The sequence below is a fragment of the Rhinoraja longicauda genome, chromosome 24 (genome assembly GCF_053455715.1).
Source record: "Rhinoraja longicauda isolate Sanriku21f chromosome 24, sRhiLon1.1, whole genome shotgun sequence".
Lineage (NCBI taxonomy): Eukaryota > Metazoa > Chordata > Chondrichthyes > Rajiformes > Arhynchobatidae > Rhinoraja > Rhinoraja longicauda.
This window is the reverse complement of record NC_135976.1, coordinates 32,229,576-32,254,094: the sequence shown is the minus strand read 5'-3', so window position 1 is coordinate 32,254,094 and position 24,519 is coordinate 32,229,576. Positions and strand designations below refer to the sequence as shown.

The window sequence follows — 24,519 nt, the reverse complement described above, 5'->3', positions numbered from 1 at the left end:
TGGGGGCGGGGAGCGGGCTGGTCTGATCTGGGAGGACTGACGCAGTCTGTTGAGCTCTGGGGTCTGATTCCCTGTTCATGGTTCTCCGGGCATTCAGACCACGAACAACACTTGTTTCTCACTGATCTGTCGGTTTGTTAGTTTGAATGCAAACCTCTGACAGGGCAAACTGCTGCTGCTGCTCTGCGTCAGCGGGGGAGGTTGAAGATGGTGTGTCCATGAAACACGATTCTGGGTCATGACAGACCAAGCACGTGTTCAGCGAAACTGTGGCCGAGGCGACGCTTGGCTCGCTGATGTAAACCATTCTCACTGTCTTCTCGACTTCCCCTCTGAGCGTCTGCACAACTACCGGCAATTACATTTCACAATTCACTTTGACAAAAGTAAGGTTAATAGTTTATGGAGTGACGGCCAAGTAGACTCACTTTAAATTTGTGAGATTACTGGAGTTCCTCCAGAGATTCACACAAATTAACCCGATTTTAATCCGGTCATGATTATGAAATTGCACATCCTTGATTATAAATAACGATGGGCCCAAACAGAATGAATTTGTTTGCTTCCTCTGTCTCAAAGTGACTGTGAGACCTTAAGCGGCAGCCAGAAAATCCATTTTAAAGGCAGAATCCGGATATTTGAAGGATTGTACTCAACCCGTTGTGATAAGTGCAGGTCTTTCTCTTCCTTCGAAGCTCAACACGCCCCAGGTGAAAGCAACAGGCAATTATTTGCCTGTCCCCCAAAGAAACTCTCGCATTTTACATCATGAGCTCACAGTGGCTGCAATGATGCCGTCTGCAGATACCAAGAAACCCTCGAACATCGCCACAAGGTGAAAAGCAGCAGCTACAAGGACACGAGAGGAATTGTGAAACAGTATTCCCACGGGAAAATGACACTCACCGATATTGTTGATTTCTGTCACATAACTGCACGTTCCTGCTTCGCTGAAGACTTTCACGTTTAGTATTTCACTGTATGCTGTCCCACGACCATTTGAGGCTCTGCAGTAATATCGACGGTGTTGTCCTCTGAGGATTCCACAACTCAGATTCAGTTGATTGCTATTCGAGATCGTTGAAAGCTCAGACCCTTTCTCTTCATACCATGTGTAATCGATGGGAAGGGATCCACGGACAGACTCGCAGGACACTAATACTGAGCCTCCGAGACGTGAGACATTTGCTGGTGACAGATATCCGAGCACAGGAACAGATACAGGTTCTGTGTGGAAGGTTTAAACATTTAGACTCCTGTGTAAACATCTAGAAAACAAACACTTGCATGGACGTCGTGTCCAATCTCTCCCTCTAACTCAATCCCTCCTGTCCTGGCAACATCGCGGTAAATTCTTTCTGCACTCTTTCCTCATAAAGACATTCCTCGTACAGGTGAGAGACAAGTGTTCAACACAATACTCCAAAAGTGGACTCTACATCTGCACAACTGAAACATAACATTCCATGTTCTATTCTGAATGCCCTTACTGATGATGGTCAGCGACCCCAAAATGCTCTTCATCGCCCTGGAATTTAATGCCGTTTATTCAATAGAATTCCAATACATGTTTTCACACCCGGGTAATATCCGGGTGGAGAGGCTGCCGGGCGGTGGGTGATCGGCGGCTGCTGGGGGTGGGGGCGCATTGACAGGACAGGGGGAGAGAGAGAGAGAGAGACCGGGGGTGGGGAGGGAGTCACTGATCCCTGAGGTGGGGGCGGGGAGCTGGCTGGTCTGCTCCGGGAGGACTGAACGCAGTCTGTTGAGCTCTGGGGTCTGATTCCCTGTTCATGATTCTCCGGGCATTCAGACCGCGAGCAATACTTGTTGCGCACTGATCTGTCGGTTTGTTAGTTTGAATGCAAACCTCTGACAGGGCAAACTGCTGCTGCTGCTCTGCGTCAGCGGGGGAGGTTGAAGATGGTGTGTCCATGAAGCACGATTCTGGGTCATGACAGACCAAGCACGTGTTCAGCGAAACTGTGGCCGAGGCGACGCTTGGGCTCGCTGATGTAAACCATTCACACTCTCTTCTGGACTTCCCCTCTGAGCGTCTGCACAACTACCGGGAATTACATTTCACAATTCACGTTGACAAAAGTAAGGGTAATACTTTATGGAGTAACGGCCAAGTAGACTCACATTAAATTTGTGAGATCACTGGAGTTCCTCCAGAGATTCACACAAATTAACCCGTTTTTAATCCTGTCGTGATCATGACCTGAGGTGGGGGCGGGGGGCGGGCTGGTCTGCTCCGGGAGGACTGAACGCAGTCTGTTGAGCTCTGGGGACTGATTCCCTGTTTATGATTCTCCGGATATTCAGACCGCGGGCAACACTTGTTTCTCACTGATCTGTTCCTGACGGATTATTGGATTGAGTGGGAATGCAAACCTCTGACAGGGTGACATATCCTACAGTTCAGAGGCAGGGAAATGTGGTGAGCATCCCACTTGAAGTGGGTGGCCGCTCAGTGGGACAGAGCCCGCACTTGATGAGAGCAACATGTGTGGGGTTTCCCGACCCCCGCCCGCTCCCCGCAGGTCTCTGCACCGCTGCGGAGCCTCGGGATATTGGTGCTGCCCTGAACCTACCCGGAGAAAACATGGATCAGGCATTTCAATGGAGAAATCAAGTCAATCGCTGAGAAACGTACCGTCAGATACTTGAAGATATACGTCAAGAAATCGATTGTCGGAATGCGATCTAAATCCACAATAATACCGTCCTGTATCTCCAGAGTGAAGATCCTCCATAGTCACAGTAAACATTCCTAGTGCCGGGTGATCTGTGATTGACACTCTTCCGCTCCGTTCGTGTTGTCCGTTTGTTTCCACTAAAACTACACACTGGCTGCTACTCCACCCACGGCACCAGTGTTTTGTGTATGAGCTGTACTCCGCTGCATAGGGACAATCGATTGTGATCGCTCTTCCCACAACTCCTGTTACATACGTCTCTGCCCACACCGCACCTGAAACGGAGGGGATAAACTTTCAGATGGAGAGCAAATGAACAGTTTAATAGAAATAGATACATTTTGAAGATTACATGAAATAAAACTTAAATCGTTCCATGATGTGTCATATTGTTTCACGGCCAATGTCTCCGGTCTGACGCGCAGTCGCTGCTGTTATTGCCCCAGTTGTGTCAGTGTTCTGTCCCCGTGTCAGTACAATTTGGGTTCACTTCCCACTCCAGATACCTGAGCAGAAACTGTGCTGGCATCGCAGTGCGGCACTGAGGGAGGGCGGCAGTGTTGCAGGAGCTGCCTTTCAACAATCCCAGGCGGTGCCCGGCCTCTCACCCGACAGAAAGACCCCACTGTGCCATTTCATTGGCGTTTGCCGCCCGCTGCGCTGCCAACATTCATCTCTGAAACGACACTAGGCCGGACCCGTGTTCAGACATTCACCGCCGGCACTGCCTTTACATAGCCCTGACTGAGGACAGAAGACGGACGAGTTATAATAAAGCGGGTCCCCTACAAGAGAGCGTTACTAGCGTGGAAACGCACACCGCCAGATTCGGGGCCAGTTTTTCCCAGCTGTTATCAAGCATCTGAATCATCCTAACATAACCAGAGAGCGGTGCTGAACTCATATCTATCTCTTTGAAGTCTGAAGAAGGGTCTCGACCCGAAACGTCACCCATTCCTTCTCTCCCGAGATGCTGCCTGACCTGCTGAGTTACTCCAGCATTTTGTGAATAAATCTATCTCTTTGATGGCCCTCGGACTACCCTTGATCGGACTTTGCTGGCTTTACTTTACACTGAACATCATTTGATTTTCACGTATCTATGCACTGTAAGAGGATCGATTGTAATCACGTATTGTCTTTCTGCTGGCTGGTTAGCACGCAACAAAAAGCTTTTCACTCTAGCTCGGTACACGTGACAATAAACTAAACTGAATTGGGGGCCAAATGTCCCGCTGCTCATCCGGGACAGGTTCTGTTCCCAATGACCCCGGCTCGCCCTGGACCTTTCAGCACGACCAGGCCGCGGATTGGAGAGAGGATGGAGAGAGAGTTGGGGGAGGGTGGATAGAGCGAGGACAGTGGTTCAGTCTCAGACCCCGGGGAAATGTTGAATTTGCGACAGAGTTGAGTTGGACAAATGCAGGGAATATTTGAACTGACGAAATGCGTCCACAATCCTGACTTCGACCTCAGTTGTAAACACATTTTAAAAGTGTAGAATTAACTTCCTGGTGAGGTTGGAACATCTGACCTACGGTCCGGGTGTCTTGGAGTATCTGCTCCATATTCATTCGCTATTTTATGCCTATAAACTATCATCAGGATGCAATCAGACCATGTGTCCACAGTGGTTAAACTACTAACATAGTCTATATATTCAAATGTGATTTCAGATCCATCACCATAATGCACTGCGTTCAATTTCCCCCATTACATGTCTACACATACTTAACCATCTCTGCTGTGGAAAGGGTGCACGGGACCCCAACTAACATTGATCATTGGAATATCTAGATCAGGCTTTCACTCACCGGGCAGCGAGGTGATGAGGAGAATGGGAATCCACATTGTTTTATCCATAGTAACAAGGCCAGCACTGGACTGTCGCTCAGCTCTCTCTCAGATACAAACGCATCGCTCAAATAGCAATGAGGAAGATGGGAACAGGAACTCAGATCGTGAATCATATCGAGCCAGTAGCAGCTCGACACGTTACCGTGTGAAAGGCTCTGGGTTATATTTAGCAAATGGTTGGGTCAGATGATCACAGTGTCATACAGCACGGAAACAGGCCCTTCTCCCCAATGCGTTAGACCAATATGCTTAGCTAAGTTAGTCAAATTTGCCCACCGACCCATATCTCCCCAAACCTTCCTTATCCATGGACCTGTCCAAGTGCCCGCTAAATGTTGGTATTGCAGCTGCCTGGACCACATCGTCAAGTATGATGGATCCGTAAGGATGGAGCGGCGGGTATCTCTGTACTCAGAGTCTGTTAACAATGAACAGTGGTGGGGATAATGGTAGACAAAATAATGCATGAGCAACTTTGCGGGCCACTCTGGAGAAAATAGACATAATGACATATAATCATTGGAACTTTTGTTTTGTCATATTGCTGTTGACACGGGGCAAAATAGGAAGCTGGCGAAAGGAAGTACGGCCTTTTCACCTGAAATCAGCTGAGGTTGATTGGATTTCGACCCACTCCTCTCTTCTGTCACTGTAAAGTCTTTAATTCAAACTTTGAAGCACTATTGTCGCGATATTCATGTTTTGAAAATGACAATTAATGGGGTAGTGGACTGTGAAGACGTTTGTCTGGAATTACCACAGGATGGAGATCAGCTGGGAAAGCGGGATGTGGAATGTCACTGACATGTGTAATGTAACTCAAACAAGGGCGAATTGATACACTTAGTGAAGATAAAGCAAGGTAGAATATGCACGGTGAATTGAATTGTTGACTTGTGTTCTTTGCAACACAAAGCTAATAAATTAGTAGAGTTGTGCTCATGTATATTTCATTTGTTGACTTTGTACATCTGCTTGCAACGATTAAATTATTTCTGTATGCAAGTAGTTGCAGTTTAATATAACTTCATATTTATTGCTGGCTATTGTTCAGTGTGTGTTACTTTCAGGGGACAGTGCAGGTTATTCGGGTTGTTTACATCTGTTGTGTCGGTGTAACACACTGGCGTGTCCGCCACTGAAGTTTGCTGAGCGTTGGCGACTCACATTAAAGCATCTTTTGTTAGGAGCTGTTTTCTGATCACTTGCCCAACTAAGGACACTGCAGAGAGGAACCGACCATGCAGCAAAACAATTTAATACTGTCTTCATTCGCCTTTGACCCAAGACTTCTGCAAACACTGCTCTGCAAACAGTGTTACAATGAGCTGCTCGCAAGATGCGGTTCAGAGATAAGAATCTACACATCCTTGTTTCAGCAGTGCGAGCAAAGTGTCAGCACTGCAGAACAATTCAGTGTGAAGAAAGATATGACTGTTTGAACATATTAGATTAAAGTACACTCCAAGCCAGAAGCCTTCTCTAAAACCATTCTTCATGATTCAAATGAAAAATAGTTTCGACCCATTCTTTCTGTCCAGAGATGCTGCCTCTCCCGCTGAGTTACTCCATCTCAGACCATGTATCTCCCCTATGTGTGAGGCGCTTTGGGATGTCTTGCAGTGGGGAAAAGCTCCAGTTCAATAGACAATAGACAATAGACAATAGGTGCAGGAGTAGGCCATTCAGCCCTTCGAGCCAGCACCGCCATTCAATGCGATCATGGCTGATCACTCTCAATCAGTACCCCGTTCCTGCCTTCTCCCCATACCCCCTCACTCCGCTATCCTTAAGAGCTCTATCCAGCTCTCTCTTGAAAGCATCCAAAGAACTGGCCTCCACTGCCTTCTGAGGCAGAGAATTCCACACCTTCACCACTCTCTGACTGAAAAAGTTCTTCCTCATCTCCGTTCTAAATGGCCTACCCCTTATTCTTAAACTGTGGCCCCTTGTTCTGGACTCCACCAACATTGGGAACATGTTTCCTGCCTCTAATGTGTCCAATCCCCTAATTATCTTATATGTTTCAATAAGATCCCCCCTCATCCTACTAAATTCCAGTGTATACAAGCCCAATCGCTCCAGCCTTTCAACATACGACAGTCCCGCCATTCTGGGAATTAACCTAGTGAACCTACGCTGCACGCCCTCCATAGCAAGAATATCCTTCCTCAAATTTGGAGACCAAAACTGCACACAGTACTCCAGGTGCGGTCTCACCAGGGCCCGGTACAACTGTAGAAGGACCTCTTTGCTCCTATACTCAACTCCTCTTGTTATGAAGGCCAACATTCCATTGGCTTTCTTCACTGCCTGCTGTACCTGCATGCTTCCTTTCATTGACTGATGCACTAGGACACCCAGATCTCGTTGAACTCCCCCTCCTCCTAACTTGACACCATTGACTCCCATTAGAACATTAACAAGCTCGATTTGAGCGGGCCAGGCAGCATTAGGGTGACCACAGGTTCTGCACGTATCTCTGGCTACACAGCACCCATCGGATATCCCTGAACTGAGCCTCCGGTTTCACTTCCTCTGGTTTCACCTCCTCGTCTCATCGCTTACTGTGTGGAGAATATTTATCTTTGTCAGTGGGACATTTTACCCAAATCAACCCTTGACGCTTCCCGAAATTTATGGTATTACTCCATTATTGCAGGTCACCATTTCTTATTTTAAAACATCATCCTTCATAGTCCTTTCATGGGCGGGGTTACAGTCACAAGTCAGGCTCAGAAAAGCAACACAATGTATTTGCAGTTTCACATCCCGTTCTTGCATGCTGCAACTCAACCATTTTGTTCTGCACTAGAATAGACTTTCCACTATTTATGGTCCTTTAACTGCTTTGTACCGTGGCCAAAATGAATAACTCGTTGCAGCGTTGAAATGTTTATCAACATTACTGTAATCAAAAGACGCGAAAGTGGGATAATACAGAACTAGAATGGTCTGTATCCATTCTGTATCTTTCAATCACTCAATCAAAAAACACAATAGTTGTACAAAATGCTGGAGTAACTCAGCGGGACAGGCAGCATCTCTGTATGAAAGGAATGGGTGACGTTTCGGGTCGAGACCCTTCTTTAGACTGAAGTCAGGGGAGCGGGAGATATTTGGATAAGGGATTGTAAGGTGTGAAAATGAGACAAAGGGGATGGAGATCAAGGAAAATGTAGAATAGATCATTGTTTGCTGGGAGAAGGTATCCACAAGGCAATGAGAGATAAACGGTAGTCGGAGACAGTCACATTTATCGTTGGACTGGGAAGGGGGGGGGGGGGGGGGTTGCGACGGAAAGCAAGGGGTACTTGAAGTGAGAGAAGTCAATCTTCACACCGCTGGGGTGTAAGCTGTCCAAGCGAAATATGAGGTGCCGTTCCTACAATTTGCGCTGGGCCTCACTCTGACAGTGGAAGATGCCCAGGACAGAAATGTCAGTGTGGGAATGGGAGGGGCAGTTAAAGTGTTTAGCGACCGGGATATCAGGTAGGTTTATGAGGACTGCGCGGAGGTGTTCAGCGAAACGATCGCCGAGAAGAGAAACCAAGCGCAGGCTCAGCGATCGTTTCGCTGCACACCGCCGCTCAGTCCACCTAAACCTATCTGATCGATCCACAGATGCCGCCTGTCACGCTGAGTTACCCCAGCAATTTATGTCTACCTTCAGGTTAAACCAGCATCTGCAGTTCCTTCCTACATAAAAATTAGTTGCATGTGGGAAATGAAATCTGCAGATGTTGATTGTGTTTAGCGCGCCAGCCAGCATCGGTGGAGAGAACAATAAGGCTAATAGTCAGAACAATGTCGTTGCATAATTTTCTTCTGATGGGACCGCATGGTCTGAAAGATTAATTGATTGATTAACAGGAGGAATATCCAGCAGTCTGATTGCAGTCTGTTCTTCTTCACTAAAGTTGCAGTATAAACAAAACAAATTAGACAAGCAATTCGTTGACCACAACAATTTATTAAGAAACGTTCTGATGCAGTGGTGTTCATTAATCCGTAAAAAAAACATTTTTTTCCAGGAAGTTAAATGTATAGAATATAGTTTAACAGAGTGTCAGGCTCTGGAGCAGCAGAAAACATGCAAAGGTTAAAACAATGGTTCGAATGTTACGAAAGAAACCTTGGAAGAGGTGACAAAAATTAAGATCAGTGCGGGAAATGGGGTTTGGAAACAGACATGGTTTGGAAAGTTTGAAACATTGCTTTGAACACACTTTCATGTAATCGTTAATTGAATTGCAAGAGACATATATTCTGTCCAATTGATATGAGTTGACAAAGCAGGATGATGCCTAAATATTTCATCGCGGTGCTGAATTCCCTCACTGTTGGTGTAAGCTAGGAGTCTTCACTGTAATTCGTGGGCCGAGTGGCCAGGTTCTGATTTATCGCGTCTCTGCAAAAGACAATGTGAGGTTATCAGACTCATTGACAGTGGGAACCACGCTTTATTTGACCCGACCACTCCCAACACAATGCTGTCTGCAAGGTGGACCCCAACGAATCCACACCAGGCACAGAAATCCACCCTGCACACGCACAACCTGACAAAACCTCGGGATATCATCCATATCGAAATTTGGTTTGACTTCAGGATATGAAAACGTGCACGGTTTCTGTGTCCATCAATGGACAGGATATTTGAATGCATTAATGGAAACCGCTTGGATACTTTCGGCGACGAGAAGGGATTGCTTTGGCCAGAGAGTGGTGAATCTATGGATTTCATTGCCACAGGAGGCTATGAAGGCCAGGTCAATTCTTACCGGAGATGCTGCCCGTCCCGCTGAGTTAGCCGAGGATTTTTATATCTATCCATGCCAATTGATATTTTTAAGGCGGAGATTTTCATATTCTTAATAAATAAAGATGTCAAGGGTTATCTTAAGTGTTCTGAACTTAAAGAAAGGTAACTTTGAGGGTATGAGGCGTGAATTGTCCAAGATAGACTGGCGATTGATGCTGAAAGGGTTGACGGTGGACATGCAATGGAAGGCATTTAAAGGTCGCATGGATGAACTACAACAAGTGTTCATCCCAGTTTGGCAAAAGAACAAACCAGGAAAGGTAGTGCATCCGTGGCTAACAAGGGAAATCAAGGATAGTATTAAAACAAAAGATAAAGCATAGAGATTAGCCAGAAAAAGTAGCATAACAGAGGACTGGGAGAAATTCAGAGTCCAGCAGAGGAGGACAAATGGCTTAATTAGGAAAGGGAAAATAAATTATGAGGGAAAACTGGCAAGGAACATAAAAATTGACTGCAAAAGCTTTTATAGATATGTCAAGAGAAAAAGATTAGTTAAGACAAATGTAGGTCCCTTGCAGTCGGAAACAGGTGAATTGATCATGGGGAACAAGGAGATGGCAGACCAACTGAATAACTACTTTGGTTCTGTCTTCATTAAGGAAGACATAAACCGTCTGCCGGAAATAGCGGGGGACCGGGGGTCTAATGAGATGGAGGAACTGAGGGAAATCCAGGTTAGTCGGGAAGTGGTGTTAGGTAAATTAAATGGATTAAAGGCAGATAAATCCCCAGGGCCAGATAGGCTGCATCCCAGAGTGCTTAAGGAAGTAGCCTCAGAAATAGTGGATGCATTAGTGATAATTTTTCAAAACTCTTTAGATTCTGAAGTAGTTCCTGAGGACTGGAGGGTAGCTAATGTAACCCCACTTTTTAAAAAGGGAGGGAGAGAGAAAACGGGGAATTATAGACCAGTTAGTCTAACATCGGTAGTGGGGAAAATGCTAGAGTCAGTTATTAAAGATGTGATAGCATCACATTTGGAAAGTGGTGAAATCATCGGACAAAGTCAGCATGGATTTACCAAAGGCAAATCATGTCTGACGAATCTTATAGAATTTTTCGAGGATGTAACTAGTAGAGTGGATAAGGGAGAACCAGTCGATGTGTTATATCTGGACTTTCAGAAGGCCTTCGACAAGGTCCCACATAGGATATTGGTGTACACGGTATTGAGGGTTCAGTGTTGAGGTGGATAGAAAATTGGTTGGCGGACAGGAAGCAAAGAGTAGGAATAAACTGGTCCTTTTCGGAATGGCAGGCAGTGACTCGTGGGGTACCGCAAGGCTCAGTGCTGGGACCCCAGTTATTTACAGTGTATATTAATGATTTGGACGAGGGAATTGAATGCAACATCTCTAAGTTTGCGGATGACACGAAGCTGGGTGGCAGTGTTAGCTGCGAGGAGGATGCTAGGAGGCTGCAGAGTGACTTGGATAGATTAGGCGAGTGGGCAAATGCATGGCAGATGCAATATAATGTGGATAAATGTGAGGTTATCCACTTTGGCTGCAAGAACAGGAAAGCAGAGTATTACCTGAATGGTGACCGATTGGGAGAAGGGGAGATGCAACGTGACTTGTGTGTCATGGTGCACCAGTCATTGAAAGCAAGCATGCAGGTGCAGCAGGCAGTGAAGAAAGCGAATGGTATGTAGGCATTCATAGCAAGAGGATTTGAGTTTAGGAGCAGGGAGGTTCTGCTGCAGTTGTACAGGGCCTTGGTGAGACTGCACCTGGAGTATTGTGTGCAGTTTTGGTCTCCTAACCTGAGGAAATACGTTATTGCCTTCGAGGGAGTACAGAGAAGGTTCACCAGATTGATCCCTGGGATGGCGGGACTTTCATATGAGGAAAGACTGGATAGACTGGGCTTGTACTCGCTGGAATTTAGAAGACTGAGGGGGGATCTTATAGAAACATATAAAATTCTTAAGGGATTGGAGAGGCTAGATGCGGGAAGATTGTTCCCGATTTTGGGGGAGTCCAGAACCAGGGGTCACAGCTTAAGGATAAGGGGGAAGTCTTTTAGGACCGAGATGAGTAAACATTTCTTCACACAGAGAGTGGTGAGTCTGTGGAGTTCACTGCCACAGAAGGTAGTTGAGGCCAGTTCATTGGCTATATTTAAGAGGGAGTTAGATGTGGCCCTTTTTGCTAAAGGGATCAGGGGGTATGGAGAGAAGGCAGGTACAGGCTACTGAGCTGGATGATCAGCCATGATCATATTGAATGGCGGTGCAGGATCGAAGGGCCGAATGGCCTACTCCTGCACCTATTTTCTATGTTTCTATATTTCTATGTTTCTATGTTATGGGAAGATGGCAGAAGAATGGGATCGAGAGGGAAGGGTAGATCAACTGTGATTGAGACCGGATTAGACATGATCGGCTGAATGGCCTAATTCTGCTGATATAATTTATGAACATGATGACAATAAAACTTACCTTGGAGGCTCTTGTGAAGAACGCGATTGAGATACTCCAGATCAGAAGCAGGAGAAAGAGCAGCCAGCGCCCCACAGTCCATGCGATGTAACTGAACAAAGGGCAAGAGATACAGTATAAATGGGAGGAAACGAGACGGATTATCTTTCAAGCATTTACCTGTTATTTACTTCCTAAGCTTGGTGGAGTGGAGCGGGGCAAAGCAGGAGAGCCAATTGAGATCTGGGAGAATGAACGGGTGTTAGACGGTGGGGTGGGGGGAGGGGGTGGGGGGGGGAGGGTGGGGGAGTGCGGTGAGAACAATTATGATCACCAATAACAGTCCTCATTGTGAGGCATGGCTACAATACTGGGGTTGAGACATTACACGGTTACATGGCTTCGGAGAAGACTCTGTTTTGAGATGGAGCAGTGAAACCAGTGAATGCAGAGCAGATAGACAGAAAATGCTGGAGAAACACAGTGGGAGAGGCAGCATCTCTGGAGAGAAGGAATGCGCGAGGTTTCGTGTCGAGAACCTTCTTCAGACTGGGAGTCAGGGGAGATGGAAATTGGGGATGTGGAAGGATACAAAGAACAGCGTAATACCCTGGAAGAAAGAAAAATGCAGCTGATACGAAGATTATGTTAAAATTCACATGGATAGACAGGAATAATTTTTAAAGATTAGTTCTGATGGTGGAAGGGAGGCGGGGCAATAAATATGGAAACAGATGAGGCCAATTAATTAATTAAATTATAAATGATAATGCTTAATCTCACACCCTCGATATTACTAGGATTAACGCGGTAGGTGGGTGGATGGAGGAATCGTGTTCGAAAAATCGGTTAAAGGTTCGCTCATAAAGGCGTGGCTTTTATTAACGTTTTTATTTCCTAACGCAAGCATAACATATGAGTGTGATAGAAAGTCAGATCTATTTCAATTGTAATCAGATCAATAACAATGTCTTCCTACTTGAAAGACTATATTATGATGGAATATCGCTGTATTCGGTCTGATTCAAGACTGTTTTCTCACATTCTGCGACAGCGACGTTTTTCTGCATGACCCGATCAATTGCATGGTGATGCCACGTGATATCAAGGAGGGATGTCTTAGCCCATAATTCACAATACATTTTCCTATCAGCACCACGCCAGTGCAAGTCACAGAAAAGATAAACTGCAATACTTGAGTTTAGCAACTGTACTCATCTCACAGCATGGGATGAGGTTCGTGATGGAGCGGTCATTGTGAATACTGTAGGGAACGCCCTCTGAAAAGCAGCAAATGGAGGAACTTGTTCCTTTCATCCAAGTATGTACACAACACAATGAGACGTAAACCAGTGCAATTCCCATTCTGATGAGTTAACATATCTGGTTTGCACATTATATACTTATATTATTATAGAATAAGGTCATAAGGTCACAAAGCCATAAGGAATAGGAGTAGAATTAGGCCATTCGGTCCATCAAGTCTACTCCGCCATTCAATGATAATAATAATAATAATAATGCATTTTATTTATATAGCGCTTTTCATATACTCAAAGACGCTTTACAGAGATTTTGAGAACATAGGGAAATTAATAAATAGATAAATAAGTAAATAAATAAATGAACAGAGAAAGGAGACAGAAGGTGAGGTGACCTTCAGCGGTTGAAGGCAGTACTGAACAGGTGAGACTTCAGTGATGTTTTGAATGTGGTGAGTGTGGAGGAGTCTCTAACGGTTTGGGGTAGTGAGTTCCATAGGGTGGGAGCAGCGATGGAGAAAGCCCTGTCCCCCCAGGATCTGAGTTTGGTCCGGATGTGGGGGGATAGGAGATTGGCAGCGGCAGAGCGGAGGGTGCAGGTGGGAGTGTGCCTGTGGAGGAGGTCGGTCAGGTAGGATGGGGCCAGGTTATGGAGGGCTTTGTATGTTATGAGGAGGATTTTGTACTGGATTCTCTGGGGGATGGGGACCCAGTGGAGTTTATAAAGGACGGGGGTGATATGGTCACGGATCGAGGTGTGTGTGAGTAGACGGGCAGCGGAGTTTTGAATGTATTGAAGTTTATTGATGATTTTTGAGGGTGCGCCATAGAGGAGTCTGTTGCAGTAGTCCAGACGGGAGGTGATGAAGGCGTGGATGAGGGTTTCTGCAGCTGTGGAGGAGAGGGATGGACGGAGACGGGCAATGTTTTTGAGGTGGAAGAAGGCTGTCTTTGTGATGTGTTTGATGTGTTTGTCGAAGGAGAGGGTCTGATCAAGGATGATTCCAAGATTCCGGATGTGAGGTGAGGTGGATACTGGGAGACCATCAATGTTGAGGATGAAGTTTTGGGTGGATTTGGTGAGCGTTTTTGGACCAATGATGATGATTTCAGATTTGTTGCAATTGAGTTTGAGGAAGTTTGATTGAAGCCAAGATTTTATTTCAGTGATGCAGTTTGTCAGTGTAGAGTGTGTGGTGGGGGAGATTGACTTGGTGGAGATGAGGAGCTGGATATCATCGGCGAAGCAGTGGAAGTTGAGACCATGACGGCGGATTAATTGACCAAGGGGGAACAGGTAGAGGATGAAGAGGAGGGGGCCAAGGACTGAGCCTTGGGGGACACCTTGGGGGAGAGGAGCGGTGGGGGATTTACAGTTGTTAATGGAGATGAACTGATGTCTGTCAGAGAGGTAAGATTTGAACCAGGATAGGGCTGTGCCGGTGATGTTAAGGGAGGTTTCAAGTCGGGTGAGGAGAATGGAGTGATTTATGGTGTCAAAGGCGGCGCTGAGGTCAAGTAGGATGAGGATGTTGAGGTTGCCAGCGTCGGAGGAGAGGAGAATGTCGTTTGTGATTTTGAGGAGCGCAGTTTCAGTACAGTGGTTTGAGCGGAATCCGGATTGGAAAGTTTCATACAGGTTATTGGTAGAGAGGTGGTATTTGAGTTGGGAAGCTACAGCACGTTCCAAAACTTAGGACAGAAAGGGTAGGTTGGAGATTGGTCTGAAGTTGTTTGGGGTGTCAGGGTTTCGACCAGGTTTTTTCAGAATGGGGGTGACAGCAGCGATTTTGAGGGATGGCGGGGCGATGCCAGTGGACAGGGAGGAGTTTATTGTTGCAGTGATAAGTGGAGAGAGAGCAGGAAGGCAGGCCTTGACAAAGCTGGAGGGGATGGGGTCCAGAGAGCAGGTGGCAGTTTTTATTCCTGTGAAGAGGTCAGAGAGGTCGGTGGTGGAGATTGGGGAGAACTGAGGCAGGTGCTGTAGATGTTGTCTATTTTGCTTTGGAAGAATGAAAGGAAAGTGGTGTATTTGTCAACTGTGAATGATTGGGAGATGGTGTCCAGGGGGCTGAGGAGTTTGTTTATTGTAGAGAAGAGTGTTTTTGGGTTTCCGGAGCCAGAGTGAATTATTTGAGAGTAGTAGGTGGAGTGGGCACGGGAGAGGGCATCTTTATAGTGCTGCAGGTGGTCTTTGTAGGCTTGGGAGTGAATTGTGAGACCTGTTTTGTTGCGGAGTCTTTCAAGTTGGCTGGCATGAGTTTTCAGCACGCGGAGTTCAGGGGTAAACCAGGGAGCAGAGTGGGTGAAGGAAACTGTTTTGGTTTTTATAGGTGCAAGCTGGTCGAGGCAGGAGGAGAGAGTGCGGTTGTAGTAGTCAGTGAGGTCAGAGGGGTTGTGGAGGTCAACGAAGGGAGAGGTGGACATTATTTCAGAGAGGGAGGATGAGAGCGAGGTAGGTGAAACAGAGTTCAGCTTGCGGAAGTTGATTTTGCGTTTTTGCTTTGGAGCTGGGGTGGGAATGTTGACAGACATGGTGATTGCTAAGTGATCAGAGAGGGTGGGGTCGGAGCCAGAGAGGTGATGTAGATTTAGTCCAGTGGAGCAGACAAGTTCCAGAATGTGTCCACGGTTATGGGTGGGAAAATTGACGTGTTGAGTGAGGTTAAAGCAGTTGAGTATTTCAGTGAAGTCAGCGGTTATTGTGGAGTCAGTGGAGTCCATATGGATGTTGAAATCACCGAGGAGGAGGATTGAGGCGGAGAGAGAACAGAACTGGGTCAGAAAGTCAGAGAAGTCAGAAAGGAATGATGGGTGTGGTTTGGGAGGGCGGTAGATAACTGCCATGACTAATTTTGTGTGGCCAGAGAGTTTGAAAGCCAGGTGTTCAAATGAAGGAGCAGATGAGATGGAGATGAGGTTGATCTTGAAGTCCTGTCGGTGAATTACGGCAATCCCACCACCTCGGCCTTCCGAGCGTGGTTTATTGATGTAGGAGTATCCGTTGGGTGTTGTGAGGTTGAGTGGGAGGTAATCCAGAGTTTGTTGCCAGGTTTCTGTCAGACAGAGGAAGTCCAGTTTATTTTCCAGGATGAAGTCATTCAGAATGAGGCTTTTATTGTTGAGGGACCGGATGTTGAGCAGAGTGAGCTTCATGTTGCTTTGTGTGATGTGGATGGACACGGGTGATTTAGCCAGGGCTTGTAGACAGGGGGCACGCTCGTGTGCGTTGTTGCGATGACGTAATGGACGAGTGGAAGTCCGATCAGCTGACCAGAGTGCAGGGATGGAGTGACCGGTCTGGGAGTAAACAAACTTGTGACCGGAGCCTCTGTGGATGTATCTGGGTCGTCGTAGAAGTCCGTGGTTGATGATGGCAGAGATGCATGGCGGAGTGGAGTGGTTGTTGAGCTGGAGCAGCCTCGCAGCCAAGTACTTCAGTGCCATGCCAGGCAGTGCCATGCCAGGCAGTGCCATGCCAGGCAGGAGCGAAGGAGCACAGAGCCCGGAGAAGTTAGCCGGCTACCGCGGGCTAGCAGATCAAAACGTCACAACAGGCACAACAGGCTGATCCAGAGCAAGGCCTATGAGGAGGACCGAGGAAGCTGAGCAGCCTGAGGGTTAATAGGGTTAATAGGGAGCTGAGGACGTGCAGGCAGAGGAGGTAGCCAGGCATCTGTTAGCGTTAGCGGTAGCGGTAGCGTTAGCAATTTGATGACGTCAGCGCTAGCTGTCAGGTAACCCATAGGGGAACAGTCCAAGCCAGCAGAGACAGGAGCACAGACAGGAGTGAGAGGTCCAAAGGTGCGGAGTCCAAGGGTGCGGAGGTAGCGGTGGAAGAGCTGGGCAGATGATACCAGGTCAAGCAGAAGGATTTGTTGAAGCAGACAGATTTTTTTTTAATCTGAGATTTATTTATTTTTAAACGGCAAAATTAATCCAAAAATAGAAGTGGTGAGAAGCGGCGAACAAACAACGCCAGCGTCCTCACACGTCACTTCCGGATATATGATGACTGGTCTATCTATCCCACCTAGCCCCATTCGCGTGCATTCTCCCCCAAACCTCTAATACCCGTACCAATGAACAATCTATCTGTGTCTGCCTTAACAATATCAACTTAATTTGCCTCCACAGCATTCTATTGCAAAGAATTCCACAGACTAAAGAACAATTTCCTCATCTCCTTCCCAAAATAACATATAATTCTGAGGCTATGGCCTCTAGTCCTAGACTCTCCCACTGGAGTAAAAATCCTCTCCTCATCCCGTCTATCAAAGACTTTCACTATTCTATATGTTTCAATGAGGTCCCCCCTCATTCTTCTAAACTGTTGTTTCGAAGAATGTTTCAAAGAGAAATTTATCTTAAGAGATTTTCCCTTCTGCCTTTCCATTTGCAGAGTAAAACTTATCATGTTGTGATCACTGCCTCCTAATGGCTCTTTTACCTCTAGTCCCCTTATCAGATCAGGATCATTACACAACACTAAATCCAGAATTGCCTTCTCCCTGGTAGGCTCCAGTACAAGCTGTTCTAAGAATCCATCTCGAAGGCACTCTACAAACTCTCTTTCCTGGGGTCCATTTCCAACCTGATTTTCGCAGTCTACCTGCATGTTGAAATCTCCCATAACCACCGTAGCATTACATTTTTGACACGCCAATTTCATCTCCTGATTCAACTTGCACCCTATGTCGAGGCTACTGTTTGGGGGCCTATAGATAACTCCCATTAGGGTCTTTTTACCCTTACAATTTCTCATTTCTATCCATACTGATTCAACATCTCCTGATTCTCTGTCACCCCTTGCAAGGGAATGAATATCATTCCTTACCGTCAGAGCAAACCCACCCCCTATGCCCACCTGTCTGTCTTTTCTATACGTTGTGTACCCCTGAATATTCACAACTCAGATCCAGTTGATTGCTATTCGAGATGGTTGGACCCCCATATTTGTTCTTCTCATGCCACGTGTAACGGATGGGTAGGGATCCACGGGCAGACTTACAGGACACTGTCACCGAGCCTCCGAGACGTGAGCCATTTGTTGGTGACAGATATCTGAGCACAGGAGCAGACACAGGTTCTGTGGGAATGGAGCAAACATTCAGACACCTGTGTGAACAGTTAAAAACCAAACACTTGCTAAATCACAGCAGCCCTTTATCTCTGCCCGAACCGTCCAGTTGATATTTCACCAGCTCATCTCCATCTCTCTGAGTGTGCGAAGCCCAGAAACCGATGAACGTTAGAGTTACAAGAGGCCCTTGACAAGAGCTCGTTCATGCCGACCAATATGTCATTCTTGATCGTTTCCATATGTCCACGTTTCTCCCTTGTCGCTCGTAATGATCCCAATCTACACAAATGTCCAAAATGTCTTTTAATTGCAGTTATTTTAACTGCCTCAACAACTTCCTCTGACAACAGGTTCCATTTACATATCACCCAAAGTGTGGAAAAGGTTGCCCTTCAGAACAGAAGTTGGGATGTTATGTTTCAGTTGAACATATGGTGTTGAGGTAAAAGTTGGGCGAATTGTGTTCAGCTTCGTGCACGGGCAGACTCACAGGACACTGTCACTGAGCCTCCGAGACGTGAGCCATTTGTTGGTGACAGATATCCGAGCACAGGAGCAGACACATGTTCTATGTAAAAACTTGCCATTATGGTAAATGGTACCTTACTATTCCCACCTCTTTAAATGTTTCCCATTTTCCAATGTCCTCCACTTTTTGATTCCACACGTCGAGTGAAAGTGAACATGCTTTTCGTGATTGATACATTTCTATAAGTTCCTCGCTCAATCATTTTCACACCAAGGGATGAAGTCTGAGTTTGTCCAATCTCTCCCTGCGTCAAAGCCATCCAGCCCAGGCAGCGTCGTCCTAAAACCTTTCTGCACTCTGTCCACCTATTCTTAGAGCCGAGAGACTAAAGCTGAACACGATTCCAAAAGTATGGACTCAACATCTGCACGTCGGAAGCATATTATGTCAAATTATGCTGTGATTGTTCTCACTAATGAAGACCAGCCTACCCAGAACGCTATTCAATGCTTTGGAATTTAAAGGCGTAAAATAATTACAATCCCTTTAAGATAGACACAAACTGCTGGAGTAACTGAGCGGAGCAGCTAGCATCTCTCGAAAGAAGGAATGGGTGACGTTTCGGGTCAAAACCCTTCTTGAGCCTGAGAATCATGGGACAGGGAGACAGAAGAGAAATGGAAGGGTCAGATGTAAAAACATGTGATCAAAGGTGACATTGCCAAAGGAAAATGTAGGCGGGATCATCGTCAGCTGAAGGGAAGGTGACAACGAGGCATACAATCATCCGCCCAAGCGAAATATGAGGTGCTGTTCCTCCAATTTGCGTTTGGCCTAACTCTGACAGTGGAGGAGGTCCAGGAGAGAAAGGTCAGTTTGGCAATGGGAGGGGGAATTAAAGTGTTTAGCAATCGGGAAGTGGCATCGGCCGAGGCAGACTGAGTGAAGTTGTTCAGCGAAACGATCGCCGAGTCTGTGCTTCGTCTCGCCGACATAAACGAGTCCACACCTGGAACAGCGCATATAGTAGATGAGGTTAGAGGAGAAGCAAGTGAACCTCTACCTCACCCGAAAAGACTGTTGGAGTCCTTGGACGGAGTAGAGGGAGGAGGTATAGGGACAGGTGTTGCATTTACTACAGTTATAGTGGAAGATACCTGGGAAGAGGGTAGTTTGGATGGGAAAGGACGGGTTGACCAGGGAGTTGCGCAGCGAACGGTCTCTTCGGAAAGCAGAAAGAGGTGGAGATGGAAAGATGTGGCGAAAATGTCGGAGGATTATGTTCTGTGTGCGACGGCTGATGTGTTTATTCTGCTTACCACCGGGCAAATGTCCGGGTGGAGATGCTGCCGGGGGTTGGGTGGACAGTGGCTGCTGGGTTGGGGCGCATTGACGGGGCAGAGCGAGAGAGAGAGCGCGGGTTGGGGAGGGACTGACTGATGCCTGGGGTGGGGGCGGGGAGCGGACGGGTCTGCTCCGGGAGGACTAAACGCAGTCTGTTGAGATCTGGGGACTGATTCCCTGTTCGTGATTCTCCGGGTATTCAGACCGCGGGCAACACTTGTTTCTCACTGACCTGTTCCTGTCGGATTATTAGTTTGAGTGGGAATGCAGTTGAGATGCAGGGTGACGTCATGCAGTTGAGAGGCAGGCAAATGTGCTGAGCATCCTACTTGAAGTGGGTGGCCGCTCAGTGGGGCAGAGCCCGCACTGGATGAGAGCAACATGAGTGGGGTTTCCCCACCCCCGCCCGCTCCCCGCAGGTCTCTGCACTGCTGCGGAGCCTCGGGATATCGGTGCTGCCCTGACCCTTCCCGGAGAAAACATGGATCAGGCATTTTAGTGGAGACGTCAAGTCAATCGCTGAGAAACGTACCGTCAGATACTTGGAGATGAACGTTAATCGATGTATCGAAGCCAGGTGTAGTAATTCCACATCTGTACCATCCCGTATCTCCGGAGCGAAGATCCTCCATAGTCACAGTAAATATTCCTCGTTTCGGGTTATCTGTGATTGACACCCTTCCTTTCCGTCCGTGTTGTCCATTAGCTTCCACTAACACGTGACACTGATTAGTCCACCCATGGAACCAGTATTTTGTGTTTGAGCGGTGCTCTGCTCCATAGGCACAATCGATTGTGATCGTTCTTCCCGCAACTCCTTTTACATCCTTCCCTGCCCACAGTGCATCTGAAACAGACGGAAAAAATTTCAGATTTGAGAGGCAATTAACTGTTTAATAGAAACAGATAAATCTTGAAGATTAGATGAAAGAGAACGTAAATCGTTCCATGATGTGTCATATTGTTTCACGGCCAATGTCTCCGGTCTGAAGTGCAGTCGCTGCTGTTATTGCCCCGGTTGTGTCACTGTTCTGTCCCCGTGACAGTACAATTTGGGTTCACTTCCCACTCCAGATCCCTGAGCAGAAACTGTGCTGGCATCGGAGTGCGGCACTGAGGGAGCGCGGCAGTGTTGCAGGAGCCGCCTTTCAACAATCCCAGGCGTTCCCCGGCCTCTCACCCGTCAGAAAGACCCCACTTTGACATTTCATTGGCGTTTGCCGCCCGCTGCGCTGCCAACATTCATCTCTCAACAAACACTCGGCCGGACCCGTGTTTGGACATTCACCGCCGCTACTACCTTTACATAGCCCTGACTGAGGACAGAGGGCGGACGAATTAGAGTAAAGCGGATCCCTTGCAGGAGAGCGTTACTAGCGTGGAAACGCACACCGCCAGATTCGGGGACAGTTTCTTCCCAGCTGTTATTAGACATCTGATTCATCCTACCATAACCAGAGAGCGGTGCTGAACACCTCTCTACCTCTTTGGTGACCCTCGGACTACCATTGATCGGACTTTGCTAGCTTAATTTACGCTGATCGTTATTTCCTTTCCGGAGGATTATGTGCTGTGTGCGACGGCTGATGGGTCGCAAGGTGTGTTTATTCTGCTTACCACCGGGCAAATGTCCGGGTGGAGATGCTGCCGGGGGGTGGGTGGACAGTGGCTGCTGGGGGGGGGGGGGGGGGGAGCATTGACGGGGCAGAGAGAGAGAGAGAGCGCGGGGTGGGGAGGGACGGACTGATCCATGAGGTGGGGGCGGAGAGCGGAATGATCTGCTCCGGGAGAAATGATCGCAGTCTGTTGAGCTCTGGGGACTGATTCCCTGTTCATGATTCTCCGGGTATTCAGACCGCGGGCAACACTTGTTTCTCACTGACCTGTTCCTGTCGGATTATTAGTTTGAGTGGGAATGCAGTTGAGATGCAGGGTGACGTCATGCAGTTGAGAGGCAGGCAAATGTGCTGAGCATCCTACTTGAAGTGGGTGGCCGCTCAGTGGGGCAGAGCCCGCACTGGATGAGAGCAACATGAGTGGGGTTTCCCCACCCCCGCCCGCTCCCCGCAGGTCTCTGCACAACTGCGGAGCCTCTGGATATCGGTGCTGCCCTGACCCTTCCCGGAGAAAACATGGATCAGGCATTTTAGTGGAGACGTCAAGTCAATCGCTGAGAAACGTACCGTCAGATACTTGGAGATGAACGTTAATCGATGTATCGATGCCAGGTGTAGTAATTCCACATCTGTACCATCCCGTATCTCCGGAGCGAAGATCCTCCATAGTCACAGTAAATATTCCTCGTTGCGGGTTATCTGTGATTGACACCCTTCCTTTCCGTCCGTGTTGTCCATTAGCTTCCACTAACACGTGACACTGATTAGTCCACCCATGGAACCAGTATTTTGTGTTTGAGCGGTGCTCTGCTCCATAGGGACAATCGATTGTGATCGTTCTTCCCGCAACTCCTTTTACATCCTTCCCTGCCCACAGTGCATCTGAAACAGACGGAAAAAAATCAGATTTGAGAGGCAATTAACTGTTTAATAGAAACAGATAAATCTTGAAGATTAATTGAAAGAGAACGTAAATCGTTCCATGATGTGTCATATTGTTTCACGGCCAATGTCTCCGGTCTGAAGTGCAGTCGCTGCTGTTATTGCCCCGGTTGTGTCACTGTTCTGTCCCCGTGTCAGTACAATTTGGGTTCACTTCCCACTCCAGATCCCTGAGCAGAAACTGTGCTAGCATCGGAGTGCGGTACTGAGGGAGCGCGGCAGTGTTGCAGGAGCCGCCTTTCAACAATCCCAGGCGTTCCCCGGCCTCTCACCCGTCAGAAAGACCCCACTTTGACATTTCATTGGCGTTTGCCGCCCGCTGCGCTGCCAACATTCATCTCTCAACAAACACTCGGCCGGACCCGTGTTTGGACATTCACCGCCGCTACTACCTTTACATAGCCCTGACTGAGGACAGAGGGCGGACGAATTAGAGTAAAGCGGGTCCCTTGCAGGAGAGCGTTACTAGCGTGGAAACGCACACCGCCAGATTCGGGGACAGTTTCTTCCCAGCTGTTATTAGACATCTGATTCATCCTACCATAACCAGAGAGCGGTGCTGAACTCCTCTCTACCTCTTTGGTGACCCTCGGACTACCCTTGATCGGACTTTGCTAGCTTAATTTACGCTGATCGTTATTTCCTTTTCATGTATCTATGCACTGTAAGATGCTCGATTGTAATCTCGTATTCTCTTTCTGATGGCTGGTTAGCACGCAACAAAAAAAGCTTTTCCGCTGTAGCTCGGTACACGTGACAACAAATTAAACTGAATTCGGAGCCAAATGTCCCGCTGGTCATCGGAGACAGGTTCTGTTCCCAATGACCCCGGCTCGCCCTGGACCTTTCAGCACGACCAGGCCGCGGGTTGGAGAGAGGATGGAGAGAGAGTTGGGGGAGGGTGGATAGAGCGAGGACAGTGGTTCAGTCTCAGACCCCGGGGAATTGTTGGGTTTGCGACAGAGTTGAGCTGGACAAAAGCAGGGAATATTTGAACTGACGCAATTAGTCCACAATCCGCACTCCCACCTCAGTGGTAAACACATTTTAAAAGTGTAGAATTAACTTCCTGGTGACGTTGGAACCTCTGACCTTCGATCCGGGTGTCTTCGAGTATCTGCTCCAAACTCATTCGATATTTTATGCCTACAAACTATCGTTAGGATGCAACGAGACCATGTGTCAACAGTGGTTAAACGACGAACATAGTCCAGATATTCAAACCTGATTTCAGATCCATCAACACACTGCACTGAGTTCCATTTGCCCCATTACATGTCTACACATACTTAACCATCTCTGCTTTGGAAAGGGTGCACGGTACCCCAACTAATATTGATCATTGGAATATCTAGATCAGGCTTTCACTCACCGGGCATCGAGATGATGAGGAGAATGGGAATCCACATTGTTTTATCCATAGTAACAAGGCCAGCACTTGTCTGCCTGTCGCTCAACTCTGAGCTCTCAGATGCAAACGCATCGCTCAAATAGCAATGAGGAAAATGCCAACAGGAACTCAGATGGTGAACCACATTGAGCCAGTAGCAGCTCGACACGTTACCGTGTGAAAGGCTCGGTTATATTTAGCAAATGGTTGGATCAGATGATCACAGTGTCACACAGCACGGAAACAGGCCCTTCTCCTCCAAAGCGTTAGACCAATGTGCTCATCTAAGTTAGTCAAATTTGCCTACCTTCGACCCATATCTCCCCAAACCTTCCCCATCCATGGACCTGTCCAAGTGCGCACTACATGTTGGTATTGCAGCTGCCTGGACCACTTCGTCAAGTATGATGTATCCGTAAGGATGGAGCGGAGGCTATCTCTGTACTCAGAGTCTGTTAACACTGAACAGTGGTGGGAATAATGATAGACAAAATAATGCAGGAGCAACTCTGCGAGCCACTCTGTAGAAAATGGAGAGGTGACGTTTCGGGTCGGGAAACTTCATGTAATGATACATTAGACAAAATATGACATTTAGAAAAGTAGA

The 24,519-nt window shown here is 47.4% G+C and overlaps 3 protein-coding genes across 4 annotated transcripts in view; 1 reads left to right on the top strand and 2 right to left on the bottom strand.

Moving 5' to 3' along the window:
* LOC144605519 (polymeric immunoglobulin receptor-like) overlaps positions 1–839 on the top strand; it is a 6,578-nt gene extending 5,739 nt beyond the window's left edge. Inside the window, 1 exon segment of the mRNA XM_078420891.1 lies at positions 805–839. Coding sequence (XP_078277017.1) covers positions 805–839 — 35 coding nt within the window.
* Positions 1–4,619, bottom strand: part of LOC144605580 (polymeric immunoglobulin receptor-like) — a 161,049-nt gene extending 156,430 nt beyond the window's left edge. Inside the window, exons 1-3 of one of the 2 annotated variants that reach the window (XM_078421009.1) lie at positions 4,517–4,619; positions 2,660–2,977; positions 907–1,227 (exon numbers count right to left, since the gene is read on the bottom strand). In XM_078421009.1, the coding sequence (XP_078277135.1) occupies positions 907–1,227; positions 2,660–2,977; positions 4,517–4,565 (688 nt within the window). In that variant the 5' untranslated portion in view covers positions 4,566–4,619. The remainder of the gene's footprint in view (positions 1–906; positions 1,228–2,659; positions 2,978–4,516) is intronic. The other variant, XM_078421010.1, reaches the window with a different exon arrangement.
* Positions 4,620–17,948: 13,329 nt separating this feature from the next.
* On the bottom strand, positions 17,949–23,943 carry LOC144605238 (CMRF35-like molecule 5). Its single transcript, XM_078420334.1, has 4 exons — positions 23,895–23,943; positions 22,335–22,340; positions 20,497–20,811; positions 17,949–18,157 (listed from the first exon to the last, which is right to left on the bottom strand). Exons 1-4 carry the CDS (start codon positions 23,941–23,943, stop codon positions 17,949–17,951), a joined length of 579 nt encoding a protein of 192 aa, XP_078276460.1.
* Positions 23,944–24,519: the final 576 nt, after the last annotated feature.

Excerpts from the sequence above, each read along its gene's own strand:
- LOC144605238 (XM_078420334.1), bottom strand. The coding sequence starts at position 23,943 with ATGGATAAAACAATGTGGATTCCCATTCTCCTCATCATCTCGATGCCC. Across the intron at positions 18,158-20,496 it reads TCATCTCCAAGTATCTGACG|AACCTGTGTCTGCTCCTGTG; the intron begins GTACGTTTCTCA and ends CCATTCCCACAG.